The sequence below is a fragment of the Cyphomyrmex costatus genome, unplaced genomic scaffold (genome assembly GCF_001594065.2).
Source record: "Cyphomyrmex costatus isolate MS0001 unplaced genomic scaffold, Ccosl1.0 scaffold223, whole genome shotgun sequence".
NCBI classification, from domain to species: domain Eukaryota; kingdom Metazoa; phylum Arthropoda; class Insecta; order Hymenoptera; family Formicidae; genus Cyphomyrmex; species Cyphomyrmex costatus.
Window position 1 is genome coordinate 445,694 of NW_017276291.1, and position 13,558 is coordinate 459,251.

At 30.8% G+C, this 13,558-nt stretch overlaps 1 protein-coding gene across 1 annotated transcript in view; it reads right to left on the reverse strand.

Moving 5' to 3' along the window:
- Nucleotides 1–375: 375 nt before the first annotated feature.
- LOC108773892 (fatty acid synthase) overlaps nt 376–13,558 on the reverse strand; it is a 14,793-nt gene continuing 1,610 nt past the window's right edge. Inside the window, exons 3-19 of the mRNA XM_018539853.1 lie at nt 12,394–12,619; nt 11,722–12,140; nt 9,730–10,023; nt 9,425–9,629; nt 9,176–9,336; nt 8,634–8,951; nt 7,991–8,490; nt 6,916–7,220; nt 6,272–6,694; nt 5,153–6,168; nt 4,730–4,974; nt 3,966–4,659; nt 3,027–3,852; nt 2,280–2,755; nt 1,934–2,188; nt 615–869; nt 376–530 (exon numbers count right to left, since the gene is read on the reverse strand). Coding sequence (XP_018395355.1) covers nt 420–530; nt 615–869; nt 1,934–2,188; nt 2,280–2,755; nt 3,027–3,852; nt 3,966–4,659; nt 4,730–4,974; nt 5,153–6,168; nt 6,272–6,694; nt 6,916–7,220; nt 7,991–8,490; nt 8,634–8,951; nt 9,176–9,336; nt 9,425–9,629; nt 9,730–10,023; nt 11,722–12,140; nt 12,394–12,619 — 6,729 coding nt within the window. The 3' untranslated portion in view covers nt 376–419. The remainder of the gene's footprint in view (nt 531–614; nt 870–1,933; nt 2,189–2,279; nt 2,756–3,026; nt 3,853–3,965; nt 4,660–4,729; nt 4,975–5,152; nt 6,169–6,271; nt 6,695–6,915; nt 7,221–7,990; nt 8,491–8,633; nt 8,952–9,175; nt 9,337–9,424; nt 9,630–9,729; nt 10,024–11,721; nt 12,141–12,393; nt 12,620–13,558) is intronic.

The window sequence follows — 13,558 nt, forward strand, 5'->3', positions numbered from 1 at the left end:
TATTATAAAGTACAATTACATAATTACAATAGACGTTTCGACCCTAAATGTGGTTATCTTCAGTATACAATAAAATTAAAACAATACGAAACAGAATAATACCAGTATAAAATGAAATTGTGTGTTAAGTATTAGTAATTAAGTACTAGTAAGTCCTTATAATTATCTAAAATGTAATAATTTTATAATGTCATTACGCAAGTCAATGTTATAATTAAGTGACTTATTAAAAATTATGTAGAAAATCTAACAAATATAAATTTAAACATATTTATTGATCTATAACATTAATGATCAAACTTTCACTTTTCTTATTATAATTTAAGCTGATAGATGATGGAAACCCACATATTTTTTGCGATGATTGCAGCCTGTTTATCCAATTTTAACCAACATGATATAATAATTATAATAAAATTTTATGCAGTAAATGGTAGTTCTCCGTTAATTGCAGCTGCCACTTTTTTATTCTTTAAGATTGTCACATGATCACCTTCAATATAATGTACTTTTACCACATTTTGTGTTACCTTAAATAATTAAATACATTATTAACAATAAGTTTAGTTAAATCTGATTTATTCAGTACAAATTATTAAAATTTTTTTAAATACCTTGTGCAAACCATAATTCTCTTCGATCGTTGGTATTTGAAAATGGGATGTACATTTTAACAATGTTATAGAAGACTTAATAGGTGACAAAGTAGAAGAATCATATTCTCGGAGAACAGATAAATGTTTGTAAATCGTTGTACATAGTGTTTTGAAATTTGCAAATGAGAGAAATGTGTATAAAGCTGAGAAGTATTCAGCGGCAATATTTAATCTTTCATCCCAGTTCTCACATTTTTTTAATTTCCTTAAAATCTGTGAAAACATATATTTATTAATTTTTACATACAAGATCGAAAAACAAATAAAGAAATTGATACTAATTCACATAAAAACCGAAAGATAATATAGAGTAACTTCGGTACATACGCCGCACCTAACAAAAACTTAATTTATTAAGTATTATTTATTATTAAGGTAAATGAACTATATTAGTAAAAACTTTGTACTGTCTACTACTACGAAAAAAATATTAGAAATCCAAAATATTTATTTTTTGTATTAAAAAAAGAACTTTTTGAAACCCTTGCATTTTTGCCATATATATATCTCATAGGGGTGGGTTATGCGGCTACTCTTAAGGAGAACGAGAGAAATATGTACAGTTCACGACAAATTCTTATAAATAAGACGTAAAATGACACAATTTATAAAATATGTTTACTACATTTTATTAAGGAATAAGAATGATAAAATATGAAGTAATAAATAATAATTACAATCTTGTATAAGTGTTATGACATGAGGTACACACTTCTGTAATACGTTTATTAAATTTAGTGCACTGAATCCGATCTGCGCACTTTGTATGCTTTGGGCATAAATCCTGCCCGTAAAAATGTTGTATATCCTACATATGTAGGATATAAAAGACAATAAACTAAACAAAGAATGCAAGAGCAAAACATACTTGTATTTTGCTATACAACATGCTTTACTATTCCTCTACATTCATTATCATGAAATAATCACTAAATCTTTTACACATTCTACAATAATCGTTTTATGTAAATTATAATTTATGATGACGCTACTTATTACAGTGACAAATCGATACAACTCACAATAATTCCATTAATACTAACAATAAAAATCTGAAATCATAACATAATACTAATATAACATAAAGGCATGTAACAGAGTAGTTGCCGGAAAATTATCCCCACTCCTTCTATTTTTTTGTACTTCTTTTTTTGTACTCTGGCAAATAGGAGGATATATGCGCGACGTATATCCTCGCGCATATATCCTCCTATTTGCCAGAGTTACCCTATCGTAAATTAGTTTAAATGTGAGTTCAAAACAAAAGTTTCATATACCTGTTCAGAACATTTTACTGAATACATTTCCATAATATTACTTAAGATATTAATCTGAAAATTTGCATTATCAAAATTTAATACAAAATGTTTTAATATTGTCTGGATAGGCTCAGGAGCACCGTCAATGAGAACAAGTCGACCTTTAAAATTCATAGCTTCCAATCTCCTCATTATTTCAATTGCGAAAAGAGATCCGAAAGAGTATCCTACTATTACAAAATCTTTTCCATCTGTCAGCATTGAAAGTATGTGCTACAAAAATACCGAAAGCATTCGATAAGATTTATACTTTTTAAAACAATAAAAACCAACATAAAATGAAATAATTAATATAATTTCATACGTTTATGAAATGATTAGTCGTTTCCAATATTATATTTGTAGAATCAATATCGTTTGTTTTATATTGCAACAGCGATGTTGAAAATTTAATATACGGTACTATCGTTTTAAATACAGTACCACATCCGTTAAGACCCGGTATAAGAAATACTTCAGTCATAGTACTTTGTTGATTAGTCGAAATATTTGTTGGAGAAACAAAATCTTCATCCTTTACAGCAATACTTAATAAAATTTTTATAACGCTTAAATGCGTTTTTATCTCCAATTTCTTTTCATCATCCACATTATTGTTATTGATGGTTGCAACAGACATCTTAATAAGTTTTGCAAAAGTAAGATTTCGTATTTCTTGTGCTGTGACAAATGTATCAAATTCTTGTTCTACAGTTTGTTTGACTTCTGCGGCCATCATGGAGTCCATTCCGAGTTCAGCCAGAGATGAATTTGGACTTACAATCTTTATGTCACTTATGTCTATAATATAAAGTAATATAATTAGATTTCGTTCATTTTTTGCAATGCAAGGTATAAAGAAATTCAGTCTAGATCGAGTAGTAATAAGAAATTTATTTTATAAAAACACCTTATATTAATGCTCGATTTAGACCGAATTTCTTTATAAAGTATATAATTATTAAATGATATACAGTATAATGTGTGTGCCTTTTTCGTAAAAGATTAACGAACAAATATGATAAATTATTACAAATGAATATGTCACCGTATAGGAACTAGGAACACCTACTTAAAATATTAGCAATTCTTTCTATTAGACTTCCGTGACTTTCTCCTTTTTTTTCAGCAATGACTACGCTGCTCACAATTGGCCGATTTTGAAGTAAAAATTTTTCGAGTTTATGGAGACAGCAGGATATCTTTTGATATAGAGTGCCACCGATAATTAGTTTCTTATTGTTCTCCTGCGCGTCAGCCATGAAACCCACGTCATCTATAGTTCCCCATTGAATCGCCAATCCTGGTAATCCTTCCTCCGCTCTCTTCTCACAAATTCTCTCCATGACAGAGTTGGCCATGCCATAATTAGTCTGCCCAATGTTTCCTTTGCCGCAGGATATGGAAGAGAACACTACAAAATGCCGTAAGTTAAGACAAATTTTCCTAGAAAGTTTGTCCAGCATTTGCGTTGCACGAGCCTTTGGCTGGAAGATCTCTGCGAATGTTTCTGCGGTTTGGTTCTTGAGGACGCCGTCCTTTATTACCACACCGAGATTGAATATCGCGTCCACTGGAGCTTCCTTTTCAGCAGTTCGTAACAGATATTCACAACCTTTGATATCTGCAACATCAATATTCCTGATGATCAGAACGTTTACACCGTACGACTTCCATAGTTGAACTTTCCTGCGTTGGTAACCATTTTTTATTCCATTTCTTGAAACCAGAATGATGATTCTGGCACCACGAAATATAAGCCAGTCGGTTAATTCTAAACCAAATCCGCCCAGACCTCCTAGTATTACATAACTTCTGTCTTTGAGACAATAATAGCGAGGATATGCGAGAATATGTTTATCTAGAGATTCATCCTTTTCGTGAATATTTATAATTATCTATGAAAATAATCGTATATAAAAAATTCATGTTATGTGTCAATAGAATCATATGAAAGTCTGTTATTTATGCGAGTAAACCTTTTTAAGACTATTTGTCAAAACAAGCATACCTTTCCTATATGTTTTCCGCTCGCCATATATCTAAAAGCTTCTTCAATATTGGTTTTTGAAAAAACTGTTGCTTGAATTGGTTTGATTGTTCCATTTTTTAGATCATCGTCTATCAATTTGTGCAATAAACGCTTCCACTTGCAAATTTTTGACATCATATTCTCCAATATAATCCCGTGAAAACTAATACCTTTCTGAAACTCATATATATTTATGGGATTATTAGAAGCAAGATCGAATTTTCCAATCTCCAAGAATCGACCATTTTGAGCTAAACATCGAACAGAAGCGATTAACTTTTCTTCCGCCAATGAATTTAACACAATGTCGACGCCGCGCTTTTTCGTTTGACGCATAATCATTTGTTCAAAACTTGTATCTCGAGAATTTCCAATATGTTCATCTGGAATGATCGGAAATGTTTTCTTAATGAAGTTCCGCTTGTCATGTGTGCCGACGGTAGTAAACACCTCGCATCCCTCTTTAAGAGCGAGATGAATAGCTGCTTGTCCAATGCCTCCAGTACCGGAATGTATAAGTATTTTATCACCTTTTTTCATTTTTCCGTAATAGTATAAGGCTAAATAAACCGTGATGTAAATGCACGGGACCGTTGCTGCCTCTTCAAATGTCCATGTATCGGGTATGTTCCAATCAAGATCTTCATCTTTCTCAACGACGTTTGCTATACAACTGAAAAAACTTTTAAATGCTATCTATTCTATGACATTACTTGATAATAATTTGTTGTAGCATTACTTACTTAGTACCGCGCATTCCCATTATACGTTGTCCATTAGCATCAAAACCCACGTATTCCATTCCAAGAGAAACATATTGAAATAGCTGTTCTTGCATAAACGTATTCTGAAATGTTAATTTACCAGTGGCGAGCATTATATCTTTAAAATTCAGAGATGAGTAGACAACGTGCACCAAGTTTTCACGACGAGATACAACTGATAGATTATTCTCTATCCAGCAAAATGTACTTAAGTCGCCATGAACCTGTGGAAAAATAAAATTTGTACTTTCATACAACACATATAAAATAGAATTCTAAAAAGAAGCTTCGTGATAGTAATTTTCCATCCGACAAGTACAATATAATTATCCGTTTAAAAGACGAGATACATAATATTATAATAATAACAATCGGTATGTTTAAAAAAAAGTTTGGATATACCATTTGACAGACATGAGCGGTTGGTACAAGTTTTGCTTCCGGTTGTGGCAATTTTAGATGTCTGTACGATCCCCAAGTTTTATTAGATCGTAATACATTAATAGCCATATCTTTTTGCAATTGTTCTAGATAAAAGGGGTCTTGTAGAGAGAATTTAGGAGCATTTTTATCTTGAACGAGCACACTCCTAACAAGTTCTCCACCTGGCTCTTTCTTCAAACAGTTAACAAAACCTAATAAACCGCACTCAAAATCTCTCTCTCCGACAATTATAATTCTACTATTCTTATCAAGTTTATTCTCGTCGCTCACAAGCGGCTTTAGTTTCTCCAGCCAATTAAAGTTATTATTACTTATATAAACAACAATCCTTTCGCTTATCAGAACTTTCTTCTTCAGTAGCACAATTATTTCTTTATCAGTGCGTTTTTCGAGAATGACGTTTAATTCATATTGCTGCAAATCTTTTTCATAATTAGTTATGTCGCATTTCTCACGAGTCAACACATAACCACCCTCTCTCAAAAATGGCAACAGTCGCTTTAACGATGCTTGTTTGGTTAAAAGGTTGAATCCAACAACCATTAAACCCTTGTCATCAAAAGACAATTTTTCAAAATTTTTTATGGAGACATTTTGCGGTAAGTCTTCTGATTTAAAACGATTTGATGATGTTAATAAAGTAATATTTATTTGTTTCAGTGGCATATCACCAATTGCCTCAAGCAGCAACGAATATGAAAGACATTCAAATTCAACATCATCGACATCTTCCACTAGCTCGACTGCTTGTACTTTATTAATTTCGTGATTTTCCATTACGAGTTGAACCGATAACCGAATTGCTTCGTTTAAGGAAATCTTAGCGCGATCACAATGAGCAACAAACGTATGTTCTTCAATAAGAGCATTCTGAGTTAATCTCCGACGAGAGATTTGAGCAACTTTAAAACCTCGAATTTCTACTCCGCCAGCTCTTATTGTGTCTATCTCTTTATGTATTCGTACCTGTAATACTATAATAAGACAAGTAAGATAATATGCTACATATGGAGGACTTGTACACAGTATTTATGTATTAAACAAAGAATTTTTAGTAATGGAGAGAAATATAATTACGTTTATTTATATCTGTTGTAACTTCTGAATCATCCATGTTATCCGTTATTAATTTCGAAGCATGTAGCATTGGATTTATCACTAATTTTTGGATACTCGTAGGAACATACAAATCCTTAATGTCATATCGAATAATTTGCATCTGTAACATATTGTCCATAAATAATTCCCAATTGTTTTTCCAAATGATATGTCCTTTACTTCCTGAAACAGAAGCACTCTTTAATCCACGAAACAAGCCTCTGTATTGATATCCATGCAGTTTCAATATCTTGTAGATATCTCGTGCTGACATGTGTTCTTCTTCATCATTATTCTCCGATAACAAATCTATTGGAACCATTTCCTGTTCTGGATTTGATGTATCGTACACTGTACCTGTTACAACAACACTACCTCCTTCGGTTATTTCAAACTTTCCATCTGTAACATTTTTATATATTTTATATGTTTGTTTTTATTTATATTATTGTAATACGTTAACAGTAAAACAGGTATTCGTTAATCCATTGAATTTATACATTTCTTTAAACTGTATTATCAATAATTCTACAATATTGTTTAAGGTATATTGAATATGCGAATACTCTTATATAGAAATTTCAAGAATATCCTTAAATTAAAGCCACTCAGTTCATAAATACCTGTTTGTATTACAATATGTAATTCTACGGCATTATTTTTAGACAAATGCGTAGCACGAATAAATTTTACATTTTGGAAGACTATTGGTATCGTTGTGTGCATTACTCCTTTCATCATACCAATTGTTTGCCACACGAGTCCCAAATAACTCGTGGCCGGTAGAAAATTTCTTTCATCGATTATATGACCGCTCATATATTCATAGTTTTCATCCTCGAGTAAAATGTTGACGTATCTTTCTCTGGATTTTATGGACTTTTGTTGTTCACTGTTTGGTATGCACCAATTTTCACAATGATTCCATCTGAGTCATTAAAATTTTTATTTGTATATATGTGAACAATTATATATATATATATATTTACATATAAAACGTATTAAATATATGTATAATATACATGAATATTATTCTATATTATATGTACTCACATAAAACATTTGTAATGATAATTAATGACATACACACGCACGCACGCACACAATTATTTATAACTGCTATAATATATAATTTATAATAACATGTTTACATATATATTTAATATACATATTATTATTGTAATAACTATATTGTATATATTTATATATACATACATTTTTCTTATATACACGGAGAAAATTTTATATTAAGTTTTAATACAATTTACATTTTACTGTGTCTTGTATTTTCGAATGAACTCTCACAACAATATTCCGACATAACTTTTACTATGATATAATACTAATTTTATCACATAAATGAAGTAATTTTTATTAAATCCATTGCTTATAAACCATGGAAAGAGTTAATTTTTACTACGGTACGTAAACAAAAAAAATATTTGCTAGGTTATTTATATATTCTTTATCTTTATACAATACTAACTTTTATTCAACAAAGTATGATTTTGTAATAAAAAATTTTTACTATGAAAAAGAGTAAAAATTACTTTATATTTTTGTTTTTTAGAAAATGGTTATAACATTTAAACTTATAATTACACGATGGTCCTCAGTTTTTACCACATTATAGTAATTTTGAATATAAAATTTTCTGCGTGTAGACATCATCTAAAGTACGATTACGATAATATCTACCTGATTGATGGAGAGATCATAGGAGTTCCTCGGCTAACTGGAAATTCCACTGATGGATATAAATTTCCAATTTGCGGTTGTAAACCGCAATTATAAAGCTTCCCAATTCCTTGTAAAAATATATCAATATGTTGTTCGGTGTGTCCATTCAATACAAAACTTGTCACTTTTGGATGTAGGAGTTTTTTCAAAACGTGCTGCAAAACACCGTCTGGTGCGATTTCGATGACCACAGCGCTACTTGAAATTAGATCTGTTGTTTGTTGAAAGAGAACGGTGTTCAATATGCTTTGTGTATGATACTCAGCCGATGAAAACTTTGATGTTGAGGTAAACCATTCAGTGCGAGGTATAGAAGTGCTAATCCACTTTGAACTCCGTTCTTTTGGCCATGGTATTATTTTATTCAAATTAAGCAAAAGTTGAATTTTTGTTGATGCGAGATAAGAACTGTGATACGGTACGTTACAGTAGATCTCTTTTGCATAAACGTTATTGATCTGAGAATAGAGAAATATAAAACACTTATGTGATATTTTTAAGCTGATAAATTGTGACTTGAATTTAATAAATTGATATTTTGAAAATTATATTAAGCAAAATATTCCATTACTTATAAAATTCATAAACTATTTAATTCTACCTGTAATTTTTTAATAAATGTTTGTACAGATTCTGTGGGACCGCACACAACGCTGTTGTTCTCGCTATTACGGCATACTATTTCAACATCCAAGGGACATATATTTTTAAGACGCTGGTAATTTAAAGTAACAACTGCCATAGAGCTGTGAATTATTTGTCTTTTAGTACATGTCAAACTAATAAAATATGCTGATAAAATAGTTTGTTCAATTGTGAGACATTCATCTGCGTACGCGCAGCCGAGTTCACCAGCAGAATGACTAATCATGTAATCCGGAGTAATTCCTAACGATCTTAGAAGATCTATTACACCAATCTACAAATATGTATCATAAAATTTATAGTTGGCTGTTATGTTAAAATATTTATTACTATAACATTAATTAAATGTGATAAAATAAATCTAATAAGATGCTAGTTTTAATGCAGTAGAATAACACAACATTAAGTATGTTTTTCGTATGTGTTGTACTTATAATTATAATGTATAATTGATATTTATATTATACATATATAACTGGAAAATAGCAGATTCTTTACCTGAAAAGCAACAATTCCAAGAAAAGCATTTAACGCGTTTTTCCACAATTTTTCTTCAGTTTTTGTCAAGATGTCTATAATACTTATATTATATGGTTTTAAAACTTTATCGCACTTTTTTATTGCTTTTGCATAGACATTAAACTTTAATAAGCTTCGACCTAATAAGATTGTAGTTTATAAATTATATTATTTTGCTATTTAAATGGTATGTGATTTATTATTAAAGATGAAATATTGAGTGTGTACCCATTCCTGGCCATTGCGAATCTAAAGATGAAAATATAAACCACACAGGTCTTTTCGCACCTTCACAATTTCGAATTTCCTTTATAGGATCTTGTTGCGAGGTACTTAATATAGTATATCCTCTCCATAGATGACCACTTATATTGTCTGCATAGATATCGTGCAATAAACGGATATATTCTATATCTATTGGACGATTAGTAATCTATAATAATATATTTTTTAATTAAAATTATGATTATTAATAATGTCTCTAATTGTTCAAAATAATATCGAAATAGCTTTTGAAATATATGTATACTAACGTCGTTTAAAAACAATTTCACTGATTCTTCTGTGCGTCCAGATAATATTACAAGTCTAGGAATATCATCATTTGGTGCTCCATTATTAACTTTTTGTTTAGCATTCCATTTTAATAATATATGGGCATTGGATCCTCCCATACCGAAATTATTGATTCCTATGTAACCATTTTGAAGAGGCATTGGTTCTTGGACGACACAAATAGTTTTATTTACTAAGGCATCTATTTCATTTCTTGGTGTTGTATAATTGATATTTGGTGGAACAAAGCCAGTTTCAAATGCTATTACTACCTTTAGTAATAAATAACAATATTAAAATGTAAGCTTGAATAACTGTTAAATATAGACAAGTTATACATTATTTATATCATATTAATTTCAGGATATATTAAATTTAATGAAAGGTTTTAGTAGTCTTGGGCCTTCGTGTTTGAGTGCTTTCGAATGTGACTTATCGATCAACTTTTAACAAAGAATATAACTTTTGTGTGCATATGTACATAAGTATGTTTGAGTGTGTGTATCTGTATGCATCTATTATATAAATTTTTTTTTATTTTACGCACAACAAAATAAATATAAACGAGAAGAAGACACCCTATAACAGTCAAAGCTAGATCACAGTGCTATTCTAATTATGGGTGAATTTTATATACTGCGTATGTAGTCCCCCCATAAATTGCGACGCCGATTAATTTCAGCATTGAAGCTTACTTACTACCGCAGTAATATCACCAATTTAATTGATTAACAATTTTTTATGCTCATAGCATCATGGATCTTAAGTGTTTTTGAATTACATATTCAAATCTAAAGATGATAAATTGAAATTCCGTATTTAAATTCTGTAAATAATTAAATCTTTAATTCTTATATATTACGAAAAATATCACGTAATTTTTGGCGTTTCGTCCCGGCTTCCACTATTAAACTCATCAGTAAGGCATTGTAGTAGTAGGCAATTTATGGGGGGACTACATACGCAGTATATTTATGGGGGGACTACATACGCAGTATATAAAATTCACACATAATTAGAATAGCACTGTCATCTAGCTTTGACCGTTACAGGCTGTCTTCTTCTTGTTTGTGTTTATCACATGTACGGTCATAAAAAGATTTCAATATTTAAAAATAAATAGATATAGGATATTTCACGTCAACGGAGACAAGTGTCTGGACAAAATTTGTGAAGTCAAAATAAGACGATCAAGAGCTTAGGGTAACTCCAGTATATACGCCGCACCTAACAAAAACTTAATTTATTAAGTATCTATTATTTATTATGTTTAAGATAAATGAACTATATATCAGTAAAAACTTTGTACTGTTTACTACTACGGATTTGATTATTAAACAGATTTGACCTTTGCCTATCCTTTATACCTCCACCTACAAAATAATTATTAACATCACATTATGTGCCCCTCGAAACCAAGCAACTTTTGTTTGACACAGTTTATAGTCCGCTCTATCTATACAAAAGCGATGGCAAGAAATTTTTGTGACACCCTAACTGCAAAATGTTAGCAATTTGTAGCTAAATTGACAGCAAACTCTCGATCAGATTTTGATTACAAAACCATAACTATCTGTGTCAGCATTTGGCTATGGATTTTTCGACAAAGCCTGTTAACAGACTATCAGCAGATCGATGGTTAGAAACCGAGCAGTCTGCTTACATTAGATTCTGTTCTCAGTCCACTCTCACTTTACCGTCAGATTCTTGTAGAACTTTTTTGCTCGGTTTTCGTCACCAATCTGCTGACATAATATGTCTAGCAGGCTTTGTCAAGTTTCTGATAGCAATTTGCTGATAATATCTGACAATACAAATCCTGTATACAATTCGTTGCCTTTCTGCAATCAAAAATTGGTAGCAGGCTCTGCTCAAAATTTGTCTCCGCAGGTTGTGCTTTCAGAGTATATATTGCTGTGCGTAAGATAAAAACAGATTTTATAATAGATGAAAGAAGCTATTTATTTTACCTTAGCGATCTGATTAAAACCACTCGCAGGTTCAGAATGACCAAGATTAGATTTTATGGATCCGATCATTAATGGAGTCTCCTTATTTCTACAAAATATACTATGAATAGCATTAACTTCTGTAGGATCTCCAACTTTTGTAGCAGTACCGTGTGCTTCGATATAATCTAATCTTGATGTCGGTATTCTACATTCATTGTAAAATTCCGATAGTAGCGTATGTTGCATTTCTGATGACGGGTTTAATATTCCTTCTTCTTTGTAACCATCGCAGTTTAATTTAACATGCGGATATATGGCATAAATCCTCTTTGCATTTTTCGCCTTTTGGAGGTATACCACTCCCATCGTTTCACTACGCGCATAACCATTAGCAGCATTATCAAATGATCTGCAATAACCGTCAGATGACAAAACACCTGAAAGATAAAAAATATAGTATGCATTTTTAATATACAACTTACTTAAGAAATTATTAATTTCATCTATGATAAAATAATATTCTATTTTAACAAATATTTATTTGAATTGCTTTGTCAAAATTACATAGCTTGCAGTACATTTATTTTTTATGTATAAGGAATGTGTAATCCTCAAAATTTTCTGTCTAGTGTATTACTAGACTCTAATAAGTTTTAATAAAGGAACATAATTTGTTTATAATTGAAATACCTAACCGAGCGAATTGCATGTTTAAAACTGGCATAAAACATAATTGTGCAGATCCAATTATTGCGTCTTCGCATTTGCCTGATACGATATAGTCATAACCAACGGCCATAGCATGAAGAGTAGAACTGCATGCTGAATCAACGGTAAGAGATGGTCCTTTCAGATCCAAGTAATGCGAAATCATATTTGCTGTTATAGCTTTACTGCATCCAACAATACCATTGAACTGTTTATAATTGCAGAACATTTGCCGTTACAATTTTCACACATAAATTAATAATAAATTCAGTAATCTCCCTCTACCATTATTATGTATAGCATTATGTTACGTATATATCATGTGTATATAATATATTTTATAAAGAATGTACGATTCTTCTTATCAAAGAATGTATGATTTAGGCAATCGCGATTGCCTAAATCATATTTTTTAAGGGGATCCTAAAGTCATCTGTATCACCGACTAAACCATATAATTTTTGTATCACAGATACTTTTTTGTCATTCATAGATTTGAAAATCCTTATCCAGGATAAAGTATACGCATTAATATGTGCCTATGAGGTAAAATTTATGTTGGAAACAACAAAAAATTTAAATATTGAGTTCTATTTTACCATTTTTTAGTCCAACATGGCGCTCCAGGGTTGTCATGTCATTACATATCGTGGCAACATTTACTTCATATAAAGGCTATGCGATATGTACTTATACACGAAATAGTAGTCCAGAGGCAAATAATTTGCATGAAAAAACAGCGTAAAGTTCTTAAATTGGATTTAAATATCTACTTAAAACATAATTGCGATACGAAAACTTATGCATATGTATAGCGTATGTGCGTGAGGTGTTGATGTAGTGATGTGTCAATGACACATAATTGTATGTGTGTAAGTGCTATTTCCAATATGACTGTCGTCTTTAGGATCTCCTTAAAGCATAAAAATTACAAAAAGACTTATTAAATCAATTTGTTATAGGTGAAGAGTTGAACTTCTAAAATAGATGTCTAAAATATCAAACTATAATTTTTAATGTTCATTTGTTTTCAAATGAGTATAAAATGGAAAATATGTAATAATAGAACATATCGCAAATGTTACTCAATCAGTCTCTCTCTCTCTCTCTCTCTCTCTCTCTCTCTCTCTCTCTCTCTCTCTCTCTC